Source organism: Thermobia domestica, chromosome 5 (genome assembly GCF_964235325.1).
Source record: "Thermobia domestica chromosome 5, izTheDome1.hap1.1, whole genome shotgun sequence".
NCBI lineage: Eukaryota > Metazoa > Arthropoda > Insecta > Zygentoma > Lepismatidae > Thermobia > Thermobia domestica.
This window is the reverse complement of record NC_137458.1, coordinates 125,352,467-125,376,163: the sequence shown is the minus strand read 5'-3', so window position 1 is coordinate 125,376,163 and position 23,697 is coordinate 125,352,467. Positions and strand designations below refer to the sequence as shown.

At 38.0% G+C, this 23,697-nt stretch overlaps 1 protein-coding gene across 3 annotated transcripts in view; it reads left to right on the top strand.

The window, feature by feature from the left end:
- Positions 1-23,697, top strand: part of UGP (UDP-glucose pyrophosphorylase) — a 142,072-nt gene that overhangs the window by 67,814 nt on the left and 50,561 nt on the right. The window contains exon 1 of one of the 3 annotated variants that reach the window (XM_081759070.1): positions 11,928-12,140. The exons of the other annotated variants lie outside the window; for them this stretch is intronic. Coding sequence (XP_081615196.1) covers positions 12,075-12,140 — 66 coding nt within the window. The 5' untranslated portion in view covers positions 11,928-12,074. Of the gene's footprint in view, positions 1-11,927; positions 12,141-23,697 lie in introns of those variants that run through there. 3 annotated transcript variants of the gene reach the window in all.

The window sequence follows — 23,697 nt, the reverse complement described above, 5'->3', positions numbered from 1 at the left end:
TAACACATTAATCGAAATAGTCCAGTCGAAAATAAGCATTTTCAAAATCAGTCAACACTACGTATATTCCCTTCCTTTACCTACAAGGTTCTCCGATTACTCTAAATAAACTAATGAAGTTTTTAGTGCTTTTACCTTGTCTAAACTTAAATCATTCGTCCCCAGTTTCCTAATTTATTCTGGGATGTAGTATATGATTTCCTGGTTAGTATTTGTAGTACGATTTCTTTGCATGTGGTATTAAACTAATATTTGTGTTTTCTTCATACTTTTGTGTAGGGGGATCCTAAAGTTCCTTTGGCTATTAATAGCTTTATGAAACATTTCTTCCGCCAAGTACTTTATTAACTCAATATTATTTATTCTTTTTTTTTTTCAACCCATTTCTTGTTGCTCAGAGCTTGTGATGAGTATTGTAAACCCTTTGATGTATTTAATTACCTATTTTTCATTATCAGCAACATATTACGTGATCGGTTCTCTGGGTCTGTTTCCGTCGATTTAACCTCTCAATATATTTAATCATATTTTCCCACTGCTTCTAATTCCTCTATCACTTCGCACTTCTATGATATGCTTCTCTCGTTTTACTCGTTCCACTTAGTAATTCAAAATATATATGCTGATATATACGTGTAATATTGAAAGAAAGGGCAAAAGAAGTGGGTCTGTATTCATACAATCCTTTACAAATAAGAGAAGCATAGAGCTTGCGAAGTAGACGTAGGTTATATGGGTAGTTGTCTGTTGGAATTTTCCTACGTTCTCTCTTTTTTTTTAATTCTGTAAACGCTGTTTTTAGTATATTTTAATAGTACAGGGATAATTTATTTCATAAACCACTCTCCACAAACTCATGCGCCTAAAGAAAGATGAATAAGAAAAAAAAAGCCAGCTGCTTTTAAAAAAGATGAATTGCAGATCTTGAATTTATGCAAGTGGTTTCTTTTATTCGTATTAACACTAATTTGTGTGCAATTTTGCAGAATGAAAGAGGACAAAATTATTAACGTACGGCACAGCAGTATACGAGTTTCTTGCTTTGCGAATCGAAACACTTCGTACTATATTTACAACAGAAAAATAAAACTTGGTGGCTATATGATGAGCGTTCCTGTTATTCATGTGGGAGACCTGGGATTCCTTGGAAGTACTTGTGGTTTGGATTTCACGTTAAAATGTCGGTCCATGTTTCATAATAGGCTCAGTGCAGAAGAGAGACCTTAAACTCCAAAGAAACAAACGAATTAATAGGGTGGTGGGTGAAGGGGAATTTCTCCCTATGTGACAATGTATCCTTAGCTTGTGAAATAAAACTTCCTTAATAGGACACTATTTTTTCCTTATTGTAATGTTTTCAGAAAAAAAAATCCACTTCGAACTCCTTTGTGGCTAAGCGGTTAGCGTACGCGCCTTTGGCGTGGGAGACCTGGGTTCATTTCCCGGCGGGAGCTCATGTGGTTCGGATTCTACGTTAATCAGTAGGTCCACATCTCATATAGCCTTGCTGCTGAACGGGACGTTAATCTTAAAATCAACTCAACTCATGATATGTAATATGTACTTTTCATTGTATACTTCTAGCATCAAAACAATATATGTATGGTGATCAAAATGATGGAAATATACTAACCCGACTCAGCTCCCCTCCCTGTCCGTTCTGTTGTAGTACGTGATATCGAAAATACATTCTGCATACATGAAATATGTTCCATTTGTTATCCCGGATGTTAACGGCCTTTTATATATATATATATATATATATATATATATATATATATATATATATATATATATATATATATATATATAGTTTATCACAAAAGAAACAAATATTGTACAGTCATGTTTGTAGGAAGTTAATTTTCAGAAGCTCTACCCTTAAGATACGCATTTCAGTGAAAGCGTGTCGCCACGTTTGGCCTAATCCTCGTTTCACCTAACCAATTATCTGACACTTTTATGACAGATAAATGATAAGATTTGTGTCCGCCATTTTAGGCGAAAAGGATCCTCGTTACGCCTAAAATGGCGGATAATAAGAAAAAATCGTGGAAATTCAACTAGAGGGAAATTATAAGAGAAAATTCCCTAGTATATGAAGAATTAAGAAACGCAAAATATATAGATTAAAATTATATTAACTATTTTCGAAGAGTTAGCAGTACCAAAACTCCATTATGTATTTACTATGACCATATATATATATATATATATATATATATATATATATATATTTGGTATAGGAATTAATTCGTGCGGGTGGACAAGAGATGGCGCAACGAACGAAGCGTCCCACAGTTCCGTGTATCCACACATGTGTTGCAAACCCCTGTCATCGCGTATCGTTCGTAGTATAGGGCAGTGGATTAAAGCGTCAACAACACCAGTTTGTAGTTAAGTGAACATGGCGCAATTTGTGCCTGATAAAGTGTTTTTGCGGGGTGTCCTGCTGCATTACTTTAACATGCAGAAAAGTGCGACTAAAAGTCATCGTATTTTGGTGGAAGTGTATGGTGACCATGCTCTAGCTGAGCGAACGTGTCAGAAGTGGTTTGCACGGTTTAGAAGTGGTGATTTCGGCTTGGCAGACCAAGAGCGAGCTGGACAGCCAAAAAAATTTCAAGACGAAGAATTGACAGCATTGCTCGAGCAGGATTCGTGTCAAACGCAGGAACAACTTGCAGCAGCATTAGGTGTTGATCAAACAACAGTCTCCAAACGCTTGAAAGCCATGGGAATGATTCAAAAGATGTCACATTGGGTTCCACATGAATTGAAAGACAGAGACGTTGAAAGACGAAAAACCATTTGCGAATTGCTGCTTCAACGACAGAGCAGAAAGGGGTTTCTGCATCGAATTATTACGGGTGATGAGAAGTGGATCCATTACGAGAACCCTAAACGAAAAAAGGCCTGAGTGAAAACAGGTGAACCAGGTCCATCACAACCAAAACGAGATATTCACTGTGCAAAGGTTATGCTGTGCATATGGTGGGATATGAAAGGTGTGGTGTACTATGAGCTGCTGCAACCGGGTGAAACTATGAATGGAGAACGTTATCGACGACAATTAATGCGTTTGAAGCAAGCTCTGGCCAGAACACGACCAGAATGGGAGAACAGACATGATAAACTTATTGTTCAACATGATAACGCTCGCCCACATGTCGCAAAACCGGTCAAAACCTATTTAGAAAATGTCGGATGGGAAGTGTTACCCCACCCGCCGTATTCACCAGACGTTGCTCCTTCGGACTACTACTTGTTCGATTGCATGAACAACGATTTGATTGGACAGCGGTTTACTTCTTCAGAAGATATCGAAACATGGGTCTCTGACTGGATCGCTTCCAAGGATGAGGACTTCTTTCGCCACGGAATCCGTACATTGCCTGACAGATGGGCGAAAGTGGTGGCTAGCGATGGACAATATTTTTCTTAAGGTATTTATGTATTTTGTGTTTGTACTACAGCTTCAATGTGTGCGTACCAACCGCACGAATTAATTCCTAGACCAAATATATATATATATATATATATATATAATGTTTTTTATAAGCAATGGTCATAAATTAAACCGTAGATAGTACACGCCAAAACTAACAAAAAACTCTTAGTAAACATGTGTCCGCAAACGCTTCGTAACGGAGATAGGGGCTGTCGAAAATGTGGGAAAATGAAGTTTAGAGACGAATATCTCAAAAAGTATGAATCGGACAGAGGGCGGTCCAATGAATGACTATCGAAGTCAGACCTGCGCTATGCAGAAATGCATGGTTGATAACTCTGCAATGCGCGCGCAAGGGATTCCCGGAAAATTGTCCAAGGAAAGGGGGTTCGAGATGAACATCGAAAGCGAGTCTATCCACCAGTTATTCATAAGTCGTGGTACCAGGTCGAAAGCTCGAAAAGATACAAAATGGTGGACAATGTTTACGTGCCGTGTGTGGTTGCATAACCAGCAGGAAATGAGAGAGGCAATTGAAGTGTGGTGATGTACATTGTAAATGGCTCCAGGAAGAATTCCGACAACTAATGCATACGTACAAGTGTGGCAGCACTTAGATAAATCAAACGGTATGCAAGGCATTGATGAAGCATTATGTGCTAAGCAGTTAACGTAACGAATATCCGCAAACTGGATTGCAATGGGAAAAGGATGACAACATTCGAGTATGTGGGAGGCGAATCTGAAACATTCCACATGTTGAACGCGTAAGTGTATTACAACAAGCAAAAAATGATGGACATGTCGTATTTGTCCATATCAACAAACAGAAATCGTCATGTTGGTAATGTGTACAGTATTAATCATCAGGTAAACAGTAAATACACAGATGTGTAACCACAGAACAGATGCATGAGAAATTAACCTACCTCTATCATTAAAGTAAATGTTGGAAGTGTCGTCCATTCATGCGAATGCATGCTCGTACCCGTCTTCGCAAAGATCCATGTAGACGTGATAACATGTTGGCATCCTGTTGAATATGTCCGCAACATTGTTCCACCATTTCTCGAAGGTATTCTAATGTTGCAACAGGGGTAGAATAAACTTGCGATTTCACATGGCCCCAGAGAAAGAAATCTAAAGGATTTAAGTCCAGGGAGCGCGGTGGCCAAGAATATGACCCTCACGTCCTATCCACTTTTGTCCGAATCGGGCATGTAAATGTTCTCTAACACGGTTAAAGAAATGTGCTGGCGCTCCATCATGCATAAACCACAGTCGCTGACGTCTATCGAGAGGTATATCTTCGAGTAGAAGCGGCAAATCGTCTTGGAGAAATCGCAAATATGAGATCCCAGTTAATGCATTAAGAAGAAAGAATGATCCTACGAGCAAATCACCTAAGAGTCCTACCCACATATTTAAGGAGAACCTACGCTGATGTCCTACCTCCACTATTGCATGTGGATTCGCAGGGGCCCATACATGAGAATTGTGAAAATTTACAATGCCACCCCGGGTGAATTGTGCTTCATCAGTAAATAGGACGTCATCAGTGAAATAAGGATTGCCAGTAATTTGTCTGCGAAACCACTGACAAAACTGCATTCTCACCGGAAAGTCTGTGTGGGTCAGAGGTTGGACACGTCGCAGATGGTATGGGTACAATTGCTGTTCATGGCGAATGTGCCATACGAGAGCATTGGATACGCGTTCGGCAAGTCCCACACGTCTTGTGCTCGTTCCTGGGTTTTCGTCCACTGCCTGTAGCACGCGTTCTTCTAATTCCTCCCTTCGGCCATTCCATTCATTTTCGCGCACCGTTTGTTTTACCTTGGTATTGGTACAGTAAAGGACTACTCTGTACATGTGCATTCGTCTTAGGAATGTGCTCTGAAATAGTTCACAACATGCACCACCACCCTTCTTCGATTGCCTCTCTTATTTCCTGCTGGTTATGCAACCATGCACGGCACGTAAACATTGTCCGCCATTTTGTATCTTTTCGAGCTTTCGACCTGGTACCACGACTTATGAATCACTGGTGGATAGACTCGTCCTCGATGTTCATCTCGAGCCCCCTTTCCTTGGACAATTTTCCGGGAATCCCTCCGTTTCTTTGGGGAATCCCTTCGCGCGCATTGCAGAGTTATCAACCATGCATTTCTGCATAGCGCAGGTCTGACTTCGATAGTCATTCATTGGACCGCCCTCTGTCCGATTCATACTTTTTGAGATATTCGTATCTAAACTTCATTTTCCCACACTTTCGACAGCCCCTATCTCCGTTACGAAGCGTTTGCAGACACACGTTTACTTAGACTTTTTGTTAGTTTTGGCGTGTACTATCTGCGGTTTAGTTTATGACCATTACTTATTAAACACCCTGTATATCAGCTTCACTCTTCTATTGAAGCCAGAAGTAGTAAGAACTAGTACAACTTCCGGTTTCAATATTGATTCCTGAATATTAAAAATCGTAAGAGATAACGATAAATCGTTTTTGATGAGAATTCAGCTTCCGATAAACAGGTTACATGTCTGACATTATCACTCTATTGCTGCGGATGTTATAAATATATTTCCGGTTTCCCGGTTCCAATATTGATTCCTGAATATTAAAAATCGTAAGAGATAACGATAAATCGTTTTTGATGAGAATTCAGCTTCCGATAAACAGGTTACATATCTCAAATTATCACTCTATTGCTGCGGAAGTTACAAATATATTTCCGGTTTCAGTATTGAATCTGCATAATTTGGAAATCTACAGTAATTTAACAATGTAAAAAGAAACTCACATGTAAGAGAACAAGGTATAAATGTTTCCACAACTTTGCTTACTGCACCGAACACCAGTAAACAGCCCAGACGGCCACCCAACTGAATAAGGGGTTCAGCCAGATAGTTAGTAGACAACGTTCGCTTCATCGTATGGACTTCAGAAGCCGATAACCACGAGGTTACTACTTGCAATTATACGTCACTGCGGTTAGTGTCTTACACTGGCAACAGAATGACGTAACTGGACCATAAAAACGAGTAGCATGGTGCGATGAGTCTCGATTTCAATCTCATCACGCTGATAGTGATGTATATTTGGTGCCAGCCCAACGAAATCATGTCAGGTTGGAACTGTACAAGATAATGGAGAGTCCATGTTGATTTAGAGTGTTTTTTCTGTAAGCAATGTTTTGGACCTTTGGTACGTACTATTCATCCGTATTGTATCGAAGTACGAAGATCTCCAGAATCAACTATATTTATTTCTGTCATACGAGTGGAAATGAAGTGTACCAGAAGAACAACCACTCTCCTAACAGTTCCCGGTTGCCACCATCAGTTTGGAGGAGCATTCCACTTCTTCCTGTTGAAAGAACCACCGAGAAGCCCGGATTTCAATCTCATTGTACATCTTACAGTCAGAGACTTATGCTATGTGCACTCATGTCCAAAATGATTGTCGCATATCTATAGGGCCTAACAGTCTCCTTGTAAGAATATAATTTGATAATGATTTTGCAGGGTACTTTCAATACTGATACTGTGTGTATAATCAGGAAATGTATATTTGTAGCAAATTGCACAGGAAAAGAATCATAAATACGAAAATTAGAATGAGTAAAACAAAATGTTGCTAAATGGACAAGAAAGTTTTATTTTTGTTTTATTGTTTTTATTTGCTGCTCTTTTTACATGAAATTTGACACATGCATGTCTTTGCCGATTATACACGTACTTATATTGTAAGAAATACTGGGCGAATTCGTTATCAAACTATATTCCTACAGCAATATATTTATAGACGCGACAATAATTTTGGACATGAGTGTACATTCAAGGTAGTGTGTGTAACGAGTGGAAATTCACCTCAAAAGTTGTAAATTCAAAAGTAATAATAAGAATTGAAATATATTTTTCTTCTCTCTTCGTTATGTTTGGATTGTAGAATTATCCAAAGAGCAATTTGTCAGCGGAGCGATTTGTCACAAATCACTCATTTCGATCACAGTTGTCCATTGTTAAGTTATGAGCAAATTTAGAAATCTTTAGTCACATCTAGCTCGAAATATTTACAAATTTCATACGAATTATAATTACAATAGAATCACAATAGGATCCCGTATAATACATTAACAGTTTCAAAAAACATTGAAACTGGAATGAAATCCTCTGAAAGATTAGCAAAACCTACAATAAAACGACTTTTGCATCATAAGAAGAAACACACAAACTGTATTTCCTTTAACATACCGATTAGCAGTACCATTTGACAATATCAGATATTTGGAAACAAACTGCAAACTAAAAGTTATTTTTGAACAGCACTCACCTTTAAACAAAATTAATAACAGGTGTAACTTGTTTTTCTCTCATCTCAAATACAGCCACTTTACACCCTGTGAGGGCATTAATATTCTCAAAATGGAACGGAAAAGTAACTGTACAAGTCGAAACATTTTCCCGAAAGCAGATAGCCGTATTACAAATTAGTTATGGGAAAACTAATTTGTATTTCTGTTCTTCACATAATAGGGAATATTTTTTCGAAAAATTTCCCTCCAGTTTTATCTCCACGATTTGTTTTATAGTAAGCCATTTTAGACAAAACATGGATTAGGCCAAATGAGTATCCTTATTTCGGCTGAAATGGCAGACATTAAATCTTATCTTTTATCTGTCATAAAAGTGTAAGATAATTGGTTAGGCGAAACGAGGATTAGGCCAAATGATGCAACATCCAGTGAAAGCTTAATAATAAAAACCCGTAAGATAATCTATTTTTTACTTAAAGAATACCCAATCATGATACTAATAAAAAGTACTCACGCTTGAATAAATTTCTAATTGCACCTTTTGTATTAATTTGAGGATGCTGGATCAAAAGAAACTGTTTTTAAACTTTTCCGTCCATAGTGTTACGAGAAAAATGATCTCAAAGTTGGGGTGTTTGAACTATTGCTTCATGCCAGTGGAAAAAAAAACACCCACGCCTGGATACATTTCTAATTGCACTTTTTGTACTTTTTTAAATTAAGGAAAAGTGTCTCTGTATGATCTATGGTACAACATATTTAATGAATTTCTTCTTTGTGATCAATAAAGTAAAGATCCCAAATTTGGTCATCTTTCTCATGAGTCCATAGATGGATAACTTTAAAACAGCATCCTGAAATTAATATAAAAAGTGCAGTTAGGAATGTATCCAGGCTTGGGCACTTCTACAATTGACATAAAGGTACTTCAAACACCCAACTTTGAGATCATTTTTCTTGTGATGGCCTGGATGGATAAGTTTTAAAATTTCTTTGGATTAAGCATCCTCAAATTAGTACATCTAACTAACTCTATGGTCTATGCAAACCAGAGGTTCAATGCGGCGTTCACGAAAACTCTCCATTGACTTCTATACTTAGCCAACTGGATCCAGTTTTTATTTTGTATTCCTATTTCTGCGAGATCCATCTTAATATTATCTTCCCATCTATGCCTAGGTTTTCCAAATAGTCGTTTTCCGATTGGACTTCCAGTTAAAACTTCGAAAGCGTTCCTACTTTCATTCATTCTAGCTACATGACCTGCCCACCTGAGCCTCCCAGACTTGATGACCCTAACAATGTTCGGTAAATGGTTTAAATTATGCAGTTTCTTGTTATGACGCTTCCATCATTCCCCATTCCCATCCTCTTGGATCTGAATATTCGTTCCAGGATTTTATTCTCAAGTACTTTCAGTCTGCGTTCTTCCCTCAGAGTAAGCGACCACGTTTCTCAACCATAAAGTACACCAGGAATGGTTATCGTTTATATATTTCAAGCTTCAAATTCCTCGACAGAATTTGTGACGACAAAAGATTTTGAACTGAATAATAAACACGATATCCCTACTTTTAGTCGACATTTAATTTCTTCGTGATTATGGTTTTGGTCTGATAATATTGACATAAATCTCTAATATTGATCCCAAATTAGTATAAAAAGCGCAATTAGAAATGTATCCACGCATGAGCACTTTTTGTTAGTACCATGATCGGTAGTTCCTTTTAAACTCCCTCTTCATTTAGGATAACACTTTAATCAAAGTGACATAAAACTCCAGCTTGAGGTAAGAAGTATGTTCCAAAATTAATTTCAAACGGATCAGCTATTTTTCCGTGATATGATCACAAACAACAGATAACGAAGATTTCAATTTGGCGAAAAACATGTAGATACTTCCCTTTCTTTCATCTTTAAAACGAGAAATTTCGAAATCAATGAACACGTGTCTGTTTAATTTTAATGACGAGTTTATGTGCCAGTTTCGTGTTTTTTAGCTTCAGGGATTCGTGATTATACTCCCCTTTTCAGGATACACATTTTAATCAAATTGACGTGATAAAAACCCAATTCCAGGTGAGGTGATAAAGTATATTCCAAAATTCATTTCAGTGTAGCCGTTTTCCTATGATTCGATCAGCTACAAGATCCACGGGCGTCTCTGGTGGGGGTACGCGTCCCCTCCCCCAATATTTTGAAATACAAAATAGGCTATTTAGTATTTTATTCTAATTTAATTTATTTACTAACGACAGAAAAAATGAAATGAAATCTTTAAGTTTTAAGTCCCATGGTTATGTCGGTTAGGCTAAAGGAGACGGTGATGATGAGAGATGAGTGAAATGGTGGAATGAAGAAAGTGGCAGGAAACGGGAGAACCCCGAGAAAACCCACGAGCACGGTGTTTGTCCACCACAAAGTCCACACGGCGCGAGCTGGGATCGAACCAGGGACCCCAAGCACCGGAGGTGAACGCTCTACCACTGAGCCACCGCGCCCCCATTACTAACGACAGAATAACATATAAATAATAATAATTATTATTATTTGGAATATAATGTCAGGCTGTAAAACGACTATAACAGAGTTCTTAATATGTCTCAAGGGGCCCGTGAAGGTAAGCAGAAAAATAGCAATGGAATCGAAGATAGTAAACAGGTTGGGTTAGGTAGTACGTAGTACCATTTAAATTACGTTCTTTGATGCCCCCACCCAATTTTACATGCCAGAGATGCTAGTGACAAGATCAGTTTCATTTTTATATATTAGAATTCGGAAAATTAGTTATAGATTTTTTTTTTTTTTTTAGTTCTTGTTAACATTTGCATCAAAATTAACCATCTGCGAGTTCAGGAATTCATTATTCTTTTCTTTATTATTTTAATATACTGCTTAACTCTTTCTTAGACGCGGGGCAGCGGTGGTCAGTGGTAGAACGTTCACCTCTGGTGCTTGGGGTCCCGGGTTCGATCCCAGCCCCCGCCAAGTGAACTTTGTGGTGGACAAACACCGTGTGCGTGGGTTTTCTCGGGGTTCTCCCGTTTCCTCCCACTTTCTTCATTCCACCATTTCATTCATTACTCACCATCACCGTCTCCTTTAGCCTAACCGGCATAACCGTGGGACGTAAAACTCAAAGATTTCATTTCATTTTCACCTTTAGCCTAACCGGCATAAATGTGGGACGTAAAACTAAAATATTTCATTTTTTCTTTCTTAGACGCACTGTTAGCGCGAGCGACCTTGGTGTGTTATCTGGTTCTATTCCTGCTGGAAGCACTAAAAATTTTCCGATGTTGACTCAGCATCATGAGGCAGTTGGGGATCTACTTGAACTAAGAGGGAGTGAACTCCAGCTTAGAAAATCAGAAATAGTAACGCGTGGGAGCCAATGTGCTGACTACACATCATCCAGTTCAGCTTGCGCCATCTGGCCAGCCATAGCCTTTCCTGAAGGGTGTCGTATCTGATCTACCGAACCTGAGCCCTATACAAATTAAATTTAGAAGCTTTGATTTCAACGAGTCGGAAAACATAAAACAAGCGTTGTATTAACAAACCATCTAACTGTTTACCTACATTTGTCCAATTCTAGCTCAAGCTTAGCTTCTATTGATTCATTTATTGCGTAAGAGAAACAAGTCGCCAAGGTTACTAGAATTGTGTTACTTAATATTTATGTAAAATGGAATCGGACGTGGAAATGTACAAGATATCAACTCATGCTAGATTTTTTGAAGTGGAACTGAACTCGGACAGCATTCTATCATTTTACCATTCTTTCTAATATGTTATAACAGTGGCATTGTCATAAACCCAACATGCAAGGCTCTGAGACACAAGGTCAACACAAAGTGAACTTCATAACTTGAAGGGAAATTACAGCTAGTCTTGTGGAAGCGAATCCTTTATCCAAAGTCATTTCAAGTGTGCCTTAGAGGCAATGGAAGTTTAAAATCAATTAGCTCTGCTTCGAAGGGTACTGTTTCCTGTTGATAGCGTAGCTTAGCAATCTCTCATATATTTTGATAATGTTGTGTATGAGAAAAGTGTGTTTTCCTGTATGTGCTATGGAAACCGGAAATGTATGAAGTTCTTTCGATTTGCTACTGAAGCATTTTGGCAGTGGAGTACTAAATGCATATAAGAACCTTGTCATCATTGGGGCTTCCAAGGTCACACCTCGTAACTACGTGGCTGCTTGTATATTAGTAGTCATTCGTAGTGCTTGTATATTCAGTTTCAGTTGGCTGTATGTCCTCTAGCGGTTGTGTTTGTGCGCGTGTTCAAACGACGTAAACATGAATGGGTTAGGCCCTATTTCGAATTCGCTTGATATTCCCGGGCATGATGATGGCTCTGATAAGGTAAGGGGATATAATTATGTATTTTAAACTACACGTGTTTGCCTGCTAATGCTGTCATGTAAACTTACTTTGTGATCACGTGTTGGCAATAGTAATTTCGGTGCTTATACATCAGTTACAATCTATGCTTAAATCGATATCCAATGGAATACACGTGCATTAATTGACCGATTGTGCGAGTATGAACACATGCCGTAATACGCACGTTGAATTTCCGGCATTAATCTGCGTAGCATGTATTTTGTATTATACATAAAACTACACAAATTATCAATGAAATATGATCGATTTAACTACATAGGCACGGATGACTTAGTGGCGACATTTATCCCCTTTCAAGACAATTGAAAAAGCGAAGAAATATTACGACGGAAATAATAATGTAAAATTTTGGAAATGAAAATTAAATTACCACCTTCAGATTAGTATGTTGTATTGATTGTGATTCCTTTTATCAATACCGTGCCTTGGAAAGACGCACATGTGAAGGGTCGAAGTATAAACAGCTGTATGAGCTCTCTTCGCTGGTGTAGTGGCTTGAGCGCACGATTTTGATACATTGGGTCCCGGATTCGATTTACGGTGTATCGACCTTGACATTTAAATCCATTACGGTGGTTCGATATCAACTATAGATCTAGTATGTCTCACGTAGGTGTTAAAAGTGACGTTAAATGAACCAAACAGCTGTATGAAACTCTCCGCGTGTTATCCAAATGCAATAAATAATTCTGTGGTGTACCGTAGGCCCTATCATGGGTTGAGTTGATTTAAGATTAACGTCCTTTTCAGTAGCGAGGCTATATGAGACGGGACCTACTGATTAACATGGAATCTGAACCACATGAGCTCCGCCGGGAATCGAACTAGTCTCTCCTTGAATACCTTCGAGTATACTACATAAACAAGGAGTATATTTTGTAAGTTAAAGTTCTTTAGGCCAATAAAGCGTTTTCTCTGTTTACATGTATAATTATGGAATTTACAGTAATTGCTTTACCCGCCATTTCTAAACTTTTTCTGGGTTAGAGTGCATTTCCACTGTATTATCAATATTTAGGTGTTCAATTGCCAGCGCTGGTCATCAAACTTACGGGCTCCCAAGGCGGAAAGACCTTTGGATAGTTTAGAAAGTGAAAGGATAAGATAAAATTAGGATCTCAGCGAGACACAGAGAGAAACAGTATTGATTTTATCTATCTACTAATATTGTTTCGTGTTTCTCTGAATTTATCTGCATAAGATCGGCCGCATGTTGATAAGCAACAAGATAGTGGAGACGAGGTTAAGTACTGTGAACAGTTCAACAAAGCCATATCCGCATAATCATTCGAGCCGTGCTCTGGTGCATGGGGTCCCGGGTTCAAACCCTGCTCCAGCCAAGGGAACTTTGTGGTGGATAAATACCGTGTGCGTCTCCCGTTTCCTCTCACTGTCTTCATTCCACTATTTCTTTCATTGCTCATCGTCACAATGTCCTTTATCCAAACTGGCATAACCGTGGGACATAAAGTTCAAAAATTCCATTTCATTTTTCATTCGAGCCTGCTAGAGAAATGCCTTTGTAGTGTTGTGACTGAAACACACAGTCAGTGCACTCAGGCCATTCGCTCCGCATCTTTTCCTGCTTCCCTCTGCCTCAGCTTGGCATCTTCCTCTGGTCAATACGCACCCAGGCTGTGTGTGTTCCTAGATCTGTCTCGTGCTCGGATCAAAATTCCTCTAAATTCTTGGTAATTAAATCGTAATCGAACAGTTAGGTCTATTGACTCGATTTGTTGAATTGGGGTTTAGCGTTTTTTTTTTTTTCTTTTCAGCAGTGACGTGGATCTACAGCCTATGTGTGGGATCCGAACCACACGAGCTCCCGCCGGGAACCGAACCCGGATTTCCCGCGCCGAAGGCGCGTACGCTAACTGTATGACCGGTAAACCTCTGACCATAGATTCGAATATCTCATGTAATTGATTTCATTTGTTGGGCTGCTTCTCAGTACACCAGGAGAATCTTATTACCCAAGAGTTAGAAATGGGCAAGTATGCTAGTGTGCGTGTGTGTGCGTATTAGAGCATTTGTGTGCGGAAGGGGTGGAAGGCAGCCTCTAACAACCCAAACGAACTTCAATGTAGTAAATATGCATAGGGAACTTGTTTTTTCAAAAGTAGAATACGAACTGAATTTTACTTGTAGCATCTTCCAGTGGTCATTTTATGAGTTTTTCAATGTATTAAACTTTCATACAAGTACACCTGTCTTCATTAAATCTTGCGTATATACTGTTTACGATTTTTCGCATTTATTACATTTTTCCTTCCGCTTTTAGCTGAAGTTGAATGATTAGTTAGTGGAAATGATGAAAAGCATTCTTTGTATGAAAATGTTCCCCAAAAATATTTATAAAATTATAAGCAAAAAAAAAAAAAAAAAACAGTCTGTCTTGGCAGTCGTTCTTTCGAGGGATTTTCGTTGTAATAAAGGAAAATTCACAAATTTCCAGCAAAGGAGCTGGGTGAGGGACGTAAGGAAGGGAGTAAAATGTTAAATCTGTTGATCGACGCCTAATCACAGGGAGAGAGAGCGAGATATTTTTTGGAAGGGGGGGGGTTAAATTGAATTGACCTTACTTCCGTACATACATACCACTAAACAGCTGCAAGTTTCAGGGTGGTGGTGAGGTGATTTTAGTTTAGCGTCCCGTTCAGCAGCGAGGCTATATGAGACGTGGACCTACTGATTAACGTGGAATCTGAACCACATGAGCTCCCCCCGGGAATCGAACCCGGGTCTCCCACGCCAAAGGCGCGTACGCTAACCGCTTAGCCACGAGGGAGCTCTGGAAGTTTCAGGGGTCTCAGCCCCTTAAAAAACCTCCCTAGGTATGGCGCTATGATATATATATGATATCTCCAATGAATCAATTTAAGGAACTCGACTGCTCTCATCCATTGTTTTGAATAGGCTTTTCCGTTATCCTAATTTCCGGGGGAAGGTGTTCGGTGGCTCAGTGGTACAGCGCTGACCCGCAGGTGTGACGAGTTCCTGGTTCGATCTCAGACCAAACAGGTTTCTGGTGGACAGCAGCATGTCATTTTTTCTCTTCTCCCGCAGCCTCATTCCACCAATTCTATCATCATCATTCACTTCCATTAATCATCCGTTGTTTTAAGCCTTAAAAGATATAATCATGAGAAGTTATGTTAAAGTTCTCATTTAATTTCGTTTAATATATGTTCTTACTTTACTTCGTTATACATACAAATTAAATATTTGTAATGAGCGGAAGATGACCCACTACTTGGTCTTGGTCACTTGGCTGTTTGTGAAGACCACTCAAAGCCAAAGGCCTATAAGATATAAAAGGAACGCAGTTGGTAATTTTGTTTCCTTGTGTTTCCAATAGCATATCATTGGAAAAGCAAAGCAACTGCGTTCCCACGTTTTTAACACTATGGTCCTACAGTAAAACATCTGTTGGCGAGCAGCCAAGCAATCAATGCCAATGCCACGAGTATGATGTGAGAACATACATACAGTATGCCTTTAAATGAATAATTTATGAATGTTTACAAGGTGCATATTAGTGTGAAATAAAACTTCGTGCAAGTTGTACGTGTATAATAACACTCCAACATACTACGTAGCTCATATCAGGTGCCAGTTTATATATGTTTCAAATTTGTGGTTTAAGCTTTATTGAACGATCAAAATACGAAGAAAATTGCTAGATATTAATTTTTCGTAATCCCTGTTGTATATCAGCATTCTGGCCGCGCTGCAAGCTAACTTTAGATGAACAACTACATAGACCGAAATGGTCATTTCCAAGATATCACTGCTGAGTCACTAATAGTGTCAGCAACGACAAATTACAGATAGTTACTAGTAACGACATGTACAAAAGATACAAAAATTTTCCTTAGGAAGGACCGTTGGAGGTTGAGATATCAACCCCCCACAAACTGCATTTCTCATGGCTGACTCACTTATTCTCTGACTGATTGACACAAATGTTTAGTATGTTTCCGACCAGCAAGAAATACGAAATTTGCTCATTGATAAGGAGTAAGATGTAACTCTCCAGAAGATTCGAACATTTCGGACACCATTGCTAAGGAGACCAAACAGTGCTATAATCCTTCCAGACTATCCCTTGTATAAACCGAAATGATCAGTTTCAACAAGCACGACTCCTGACTATAATAATGTAAGCAATGTCAAATTACAGACAGTTACCAGCAGGCTCGTACTAAGGGTGGAGCAATCGCTCAAGGGGGGCGAAGATTATTTATTTTTTTTTTTTTTACAAACCCAAGAAAATTCACCGCAAAGCCCACATAAGCGCCACTGGTAGAGCGTTCACCTCCGGTGCTTGGGGTCCCTGGTTCGATCCCAGCTCGCGCTCCCTGGTGTAGACTTTGTGGTGGACAAACACCGTGCTCGTGGGCTTTCTCGGGGTTCTCCCGTTTCTTCCCACTTTCTTCATTCCACCATTTCACTCATTTCTCATAATCACCGTCTCCTTTAGACTAACCGGCATAACCGTGGGACGTAAATCTGAAAGATTTAATTTTCATTTTAACAATGAATACAACAAATTATTAAAAAGTGCAAGATGGTAGCAGCCAAAGAAAATTCACATTTGTTTGATTTACGACCGCTTATGTGATGTTTAAAGAGTAGTGGATGACCATTTTTTTTAAAACAAGACTTTATTCCGAATCAGAATCAAAAGTTATCGTCCTTTTGTGGAAGTTTAAAAGATTACCATTAAATTTACCACATGAAATTGGTTTTCGTTTCGTAGGTGCAATACAAACCTAGCTGCATTAATGTGTACGTTTATACGTATCGCAAAGTCTGGGATGGAAATAACTATGCGCTCACGGCGAGTGGTTTATCGGTGCGGGCGAGTTTTTTAATATCACTATTAAAATACCGAAGGCAACTAAATGATTTTTATTATGGGGTGTGGGCTAGTAGCTTTGTTCTTGGGCTAGTAAAATTTTGTTGCTTATTTGCATCTCTGTGGTACGTAATTATCCTAAGCTCTTTAATTTCTAACCATAAGGAGTTTACCCTACTCTTCTGAATATTCCAGCCGGAAACGCTCTAATTGATAGCGACTTATTCAGCATTAAATGGAACTCAGGAAATGCGTTAACTGCAAATTTCCGGTGTTTGTGAGGGTGATCTGCGATTGGATGTCGAAGTTATTTCTATTCATGTCTACTTATGAATATTTTCTTACATCAGCAGCTTCTGATGCAAAATTATCAACATTCCTTGCTCCTGTTTACTTTTTTTTCTTTTCTGTTTATTGTAAGACTAGCAAATGCCCCCCCCCCCCTCCATGTTCTTCGGGTAATATTTTGCGTTCGTTTCTCCTGGGTCAGACACCTCGTTTGAGATGTTAGTGAACTACCACATCTTTTTTCCCCTTTCTAGGTCAAGTATCAGAAGAATGTTGAAACACGTATTTAATTATTTTAAATGTAAAGTCTGTAAATGCTAAATTTCTCTTTAAAAACAAAACAAACAAGCAAAAAATCCAAGACATGGGCATCTTAGTGAACCACCTCAACCCCTTTTTCTTCCATTCTAGGTCAAATAAAAAAAGTACTGAAACAAATTCGTAAGTACTTTAAATGGAAGTGCCAAATTTAATTTCTCTGATACCGAAGAAAGGGCGTAACCATTTGATCAGATTAACTAAAAAAAATTCTTAGAATCTACGATAATCTGAGATATGAGCGTCGTAATGAACTACCGCACTCCTTTTCTTCCCTTTTAAATTAAACATCTAAAACGCTGCAGAAGTTCAAGTACCAAATTTCATATCTCTAACTTCAAAGAATTCCGAGATATGAACATCTTATAGTAATTGCTGCCATTTCACCCTCTTCCACGCCGAATTTCCAAAAATTCTTCTTTAGTACTATCGTATGTCACAAACACTTTGTACTTTCAAGTTTCTAGTTTAAGCAGTTTGGTATAGGCTACGGTCAATCAGTCAGCAGTTTGGCCCAGTCGTTTATGACTTCTCTCATAGAAGATACCGAACTTAGGCATGGGCGCGAGACCAAACGAGACGAGAACTGAAACAAGTCTCGTCTCGTCTCGCAAAATCAAAAGCTGTTCTCGTCTCGCGTCTCGTCTCGTCTCGCAGACCTAAGTTCTCGTCTCGCGTCTCGCAAAATTTTGGAAGTCTCGTCTCGCGGTCTCGCGCGAGACTTCTCGCGTTGGTCTCGCGGTCTCGCAAATCAATACTGGAATAATGTAGTCTTCATTCGACCCTTTTAAAATAAGTTTACATAGTTTTGTTTCATAGTTGCATTGTTACACAATGCTTATCCACTCATTCCTATTCACAATGCTTGATTTTACACCCCACATTCTTGGTATTAAAAAATGCCAGTTTTCTGTAGTCTCTGTCTATGTGAAGTATGAATGAAATCGGCATGTTACATTTGAGTAACCTTACTTGCAAGATAAAAGCTTTCAAATAACTTGGTAAGAACGGTAACTCAAATAGACGTATTTATAGTAAACATACAGCGTTATTAATATATATTTCACAACTTAAATGCACTTTCATCTAAACGTTTTCTTAACAATTGAGAGTTACGAGATTAATCTTTAATAACTACAAGAAAGACTACAATGAGCTTAAATAAAAATTTATTATTATTATTATTATTATTATTATTATTATTATTATTATTATTATTATTATTATTATTATTATTATTTAGTCTAACCGAATTACATACAAGATTTCCAATACTTGGAATTATTGTCACATGGAATTAAACAGTTACAATTTTAGATCTAACTCTGTTACAAGTAACACACGTTGGAGATACAGAAAGCAACAATGCAGAATCGATAGTCACCTTGAACAACTAACATAAATCTGAATCTTACTTACATACTCTACAAAGACAATCACAAATATTACCTAAGAAATTGAAATTTCACATTAATTCGTCTTCAATAAGAAATGAATTCATTTTCTACAAAACACCCTTCCCCCTCACACACACACCAAAACAATTGGTGAGAGGATCCGTCTTGCAGCCATAAATCCATTTATCCTAAATTTATGTTTACGGAAAGAAACAACTGTTTTATTTTGACTAAAAAAAAATTTCCTTCTTAAACAAGCCAATAGGCCCCTTTTCTGCCTTCATAAAACGTTACCGTAAGAAAACAATTTGGTGGGCAGGGGGAACAATATATAATGAATTGAAAATAGGAAGAAGAAAGTCAGAGTGTCAGAGACAGATAGAAACAGAGAGAGAGAGAGAGAGAGAGAAGATATGGTATCATCTGACCGACGCCTCGAATTTCTGCACTGAAGGAAAAATCAAAGCGAGCCGTATATTTTTGAACTAGGGTATTTTTACCGAGGGTGCAATAACAGAAGACCGGAAACCGCAGCCGCGAATATGCAATGTTACCTAAGTTCATTGTTTCCGTCTACAAAATTTTCCGAAAAGACAGCTTCCAAATATGTCCTCAATAAAGGAATTTAAAAAAATGTATTGTACTGGTGTTTGCTATCCTGCTTTTATGATTTGTCAAGATGTTGTCTCATCATCAGGAGGAGGGTGGATACACAAGACAAAACGTGTCGTTTTTTCCCCCTATTTGCCTCCCCCTCTTCAAGAACTTTATGACCAAAGATCTTGGCTCACGACACCAAAGAGAAAATAAAGAAAACAGTGTAGATAATGGAAGGATCTATTTTATTGCATTTTGGGAAAGTAGTGACAAAAAAAAAAAAAAAAAAAAAAACTAACACAATCTTTATTTCTTGAATCTTTTGTCATGAGGAAATCTCCTAAAATAACTAGATTTTGATTAACCTTGTTAACTTAAACCTATCATGAAATCAGTAATTGTGACAACCTGACCAAACCATTTCAAGAAACAATAACAGCTAACTAAGCAACTATCAGTGTTGCCGAAAAGTCACAAGACTTACCCCGTTAACTAGATACTTTGAAACTACCAAAATAACAGTAAAACATAAAAAAATCAATACAAATTTCATAATACAAAGGAAAATTGTATTTTTTTTATTTCCACTAGTCGACATAATTTATAGTAAATGTTCAAATAAATGCTAGCCCAAAAGTTTAGAAATAAACTATTAGTTACTGACTTGCCTTCGTCTGCGATTGTCTCTACGATTTCAGGTGATGATGTCGTGTAGAAGGGATATTTCGATGAGAACCATGCACTTCTAAGGTATCAATTTTGTAGAACATTAACATCTTTGGGGAATTCATAATTATGACAGCATTGTTCCCTACTGCAAAGTACAGCACGAACGCACAATATTGATTTACCTTTTCTGGACCCATTCTGTTCGAGGGTTGGGGACGAGCAAGTTCAAACAAATTTTCTTTAAATATTGGCTTCACTCGAAATAAAAGTATTTTATATCCACTCGAGAACTCGGTTCAAAAAATCTCCAATTCGACTCGATATTTGCTCAAGTTTCGAGTAGTGTCGGGTCCAAACGAGTTTAATTCTATAGTATTAGTAGTTTTTATATTAACTAGTGATGCTCACGAGATGCGACAAGAGGAAAAATTAGTCTATCTTGAGATGTCGTTAATGTATCATCTCGAAACAAATGTGAACTGTTTCTTGAATATCACCAGTCCTGGTCACGAGGTGAGACAGATTTGATTTTGTCTCGCCCAGTCTCTATCTCTCGCCTCAAAAACAAAAATGAAATCTTTAGTTTTACGTCCCACGGTTATACCGGTTAGGCTAAAGGAGACGGTGATGATGAGTGATGAATGAAATGGTGGAATGAAGAAAGTGGGAGGAAACGAGAGAACCCCGAGGAAACCCACGCACACGGTGTTTGTCCACCACAAAGTTCACTTGGCGGGAGCTGGGATCGAACCCGGGACCCCAAGCACCAGACGCCTCAAAAATAAGATTAAACAAAACAAAATACGGAAATTTAGCTGTTTGTTTAGCAAATAGTAAATATTTTCACTTTCGGTATGACCAGGCCTGAATTCAATTAATTTTTGGTGTTTATTTAGCGTGGTAATGGTACAGGAGGAGTTATATAAAGAATAAACACGCGAAATTAGTGGACAATTTACTGAAGATATTTTCAGCGAAACAATTGTTGTTGTTCTCCTTCTTTTGCGAAAGCTTCATCCTCAACCATATAAGTGTCTACACGTTCAGCCGAATCTTTATCGAATTCATCGTCTGAACCGTCTGAATTCTTGTCAGCTTGTCAGAATTTCTCTCGAAACTGTTTTCGTATTGAAAACATGGATGATAAGTTCCGAAGGCTTTTGGCAACAACAGATCCTTTCATTTCTTCTTCGGGCAAATCATTTCATAAGAAAATGAAGAATTTGTCATCTGAAGCTGTAAACCTTTTAATTATTTCCAACACGGAAGCTGACAAAAATTTAGACGACTCAAACGAAGGTGATGAAGGGAATAACTTCCATGGAGATTCGGCTGAACATGTAGACAATACCTATAGAGTTATTCCATATGGAAACAACAAATTATGCCAAAATCTTCGTGCGGTCGCATTCGAGATTTGAGTGTTTGTCTGAACACTTATCAATATGTGATAGGAAGGAAAATGGAATGGTTTGTAATGCACGTCATTCATGTTGAAGATACGGCCATAGTTGAATCTTAAGTTATGTTCATTTTCTTGGAGCTCTATCGAAAATGAAAAAATAATTAAATAAATAAATAAATAAATTCAAAATTGCACTATAGATATGTGGACAGTCCTTTTTTTTTTTACCGCGTAGTAGTGACGCAAATACACATTTTGGGTTACGAAATATTTGGATCTTTTTAGTCCAAGTCGATGAATTAAACCAAAATTATATTTTCGGAAGAAATATTGAAAAAATTGTTGTGTCAAAGGGAACGTAATTTTGAGAGAATAATAAGTATCATCTGTACTTTCTATAGAAAAAAAATCATTTTTTGTGTTTCTAATTCCTATTAGTGCTAGTGGTATAAAGTATATAGTGCATAGAGAACGGATGCTGAGCTATGCCCCCTCTAACTTCTGATCGGAAATGACTAAAACGCTCAAATTTGTGTTTCTGAGCCTCACTAAAGTATCTGTTTTCATGTTGTCACTTTATATTGTTGTTGTTGCTCCAAAATTCAAAAAAGAAAAAGAAGAAGAAAGAAAGAAAGAAAGAGAGAAAGAAAGAAAGAAAGAAAAGAAAGAAAGAAAGAAAAGAAAGCAATACATATCAATCTCCAAAACAGATGTGACCATTACAGCCTTTTGAAGCTCCAACGCTACATCAAGATTGTTGTGTTGTCTGCATTCCAGGGTCTGAAACCGCTATAAACAGAATCAAATTTTGCAAGCAATTACAAACAATCGTGAACTGAGTCTACTAAAAGGAGTGAAAACAGAAAAACACGACTCTCGTTTGTGATTACATTCCTTTTTACACCCGGACTTTGTTTACAAGAATGTTTTTGTGGAATTTTACAGTTGCTAAGGAACGTGAAACAGCAAGGAACGTGCAGCCACGTAAACACATGCCGGGACAGAAGTAAGTCGAAATACATATTGAAATTATCACCACTTGTGGAGGAAGCATATTTCTTGCTGGAATCAAAATATTGTTAATATTCCACTGTGCCTTTTTGTTCCACACGGTTTAGAACTTTATATATATATTTCTGGTTATTATCATTCACATAATCGACCGTCTTGCTCGATTTTTCGCTTTCAGGTGGAATGACTCTATATGGTTGAGGACTAAGCTTACGAAAAATAAGGGGGAGAAGAACAATTGTTTAACTGAAAGATTAAAATGACTTCATTAAGTTATATTTTAATTAATAAATGACTGGTAGATTGACTCTGTCCTAGCTATTGAAGTAGACAAAGTATCTTTCCCTCTCGAATCTCAAACTTCCGCTATATGGATCCGCCATTTTGCATTTTTAAATTTTAATGTCAAATTAGTAAGTTTGTAATCAACAAAGTCAAATGCACCAATGTACCAAGTCCAGTTCGCCAATTTTACTTTCTCCAAATTTGGTCCTCCATTTTTTTTATTTGATGTTAAATTGATAATTAACAAGATCAAAAGCCTCATTAGAGCAATTTTTTGTCCATTTTTACTGATTTTGAATTATGACCACGTTTCAAGCATTTGGTCCATAGTTTATCGATCTCTGTGCGTCGCCCTTTTGGCCCGTCGCTCTCCTGGCTGTCGCTTTCTTTGTGCGTCGCCTTTTGACCCGTCGATCTCTTGGCTAACGCTCTCCTGGTCGTCGCTCTTTTGCCATCACTCTCTTTGCTGGCGCTCTACTGTCGGTACACCCATGTTTATTACAAAACTCGATCCTGACATTATTAACTATCTTCTCTTCAATATGTATGATGGTACTTGCAAAAGAATACCATATCAATATCACAAATGTAAACTATGCGAGACCGCGAGAAGTCTCGCGAGACTTCTCGCGCGAGACTTGCTGAAGTCTCGTCTCGCGTTCTCGTCTCGCAAAAAATATCAGG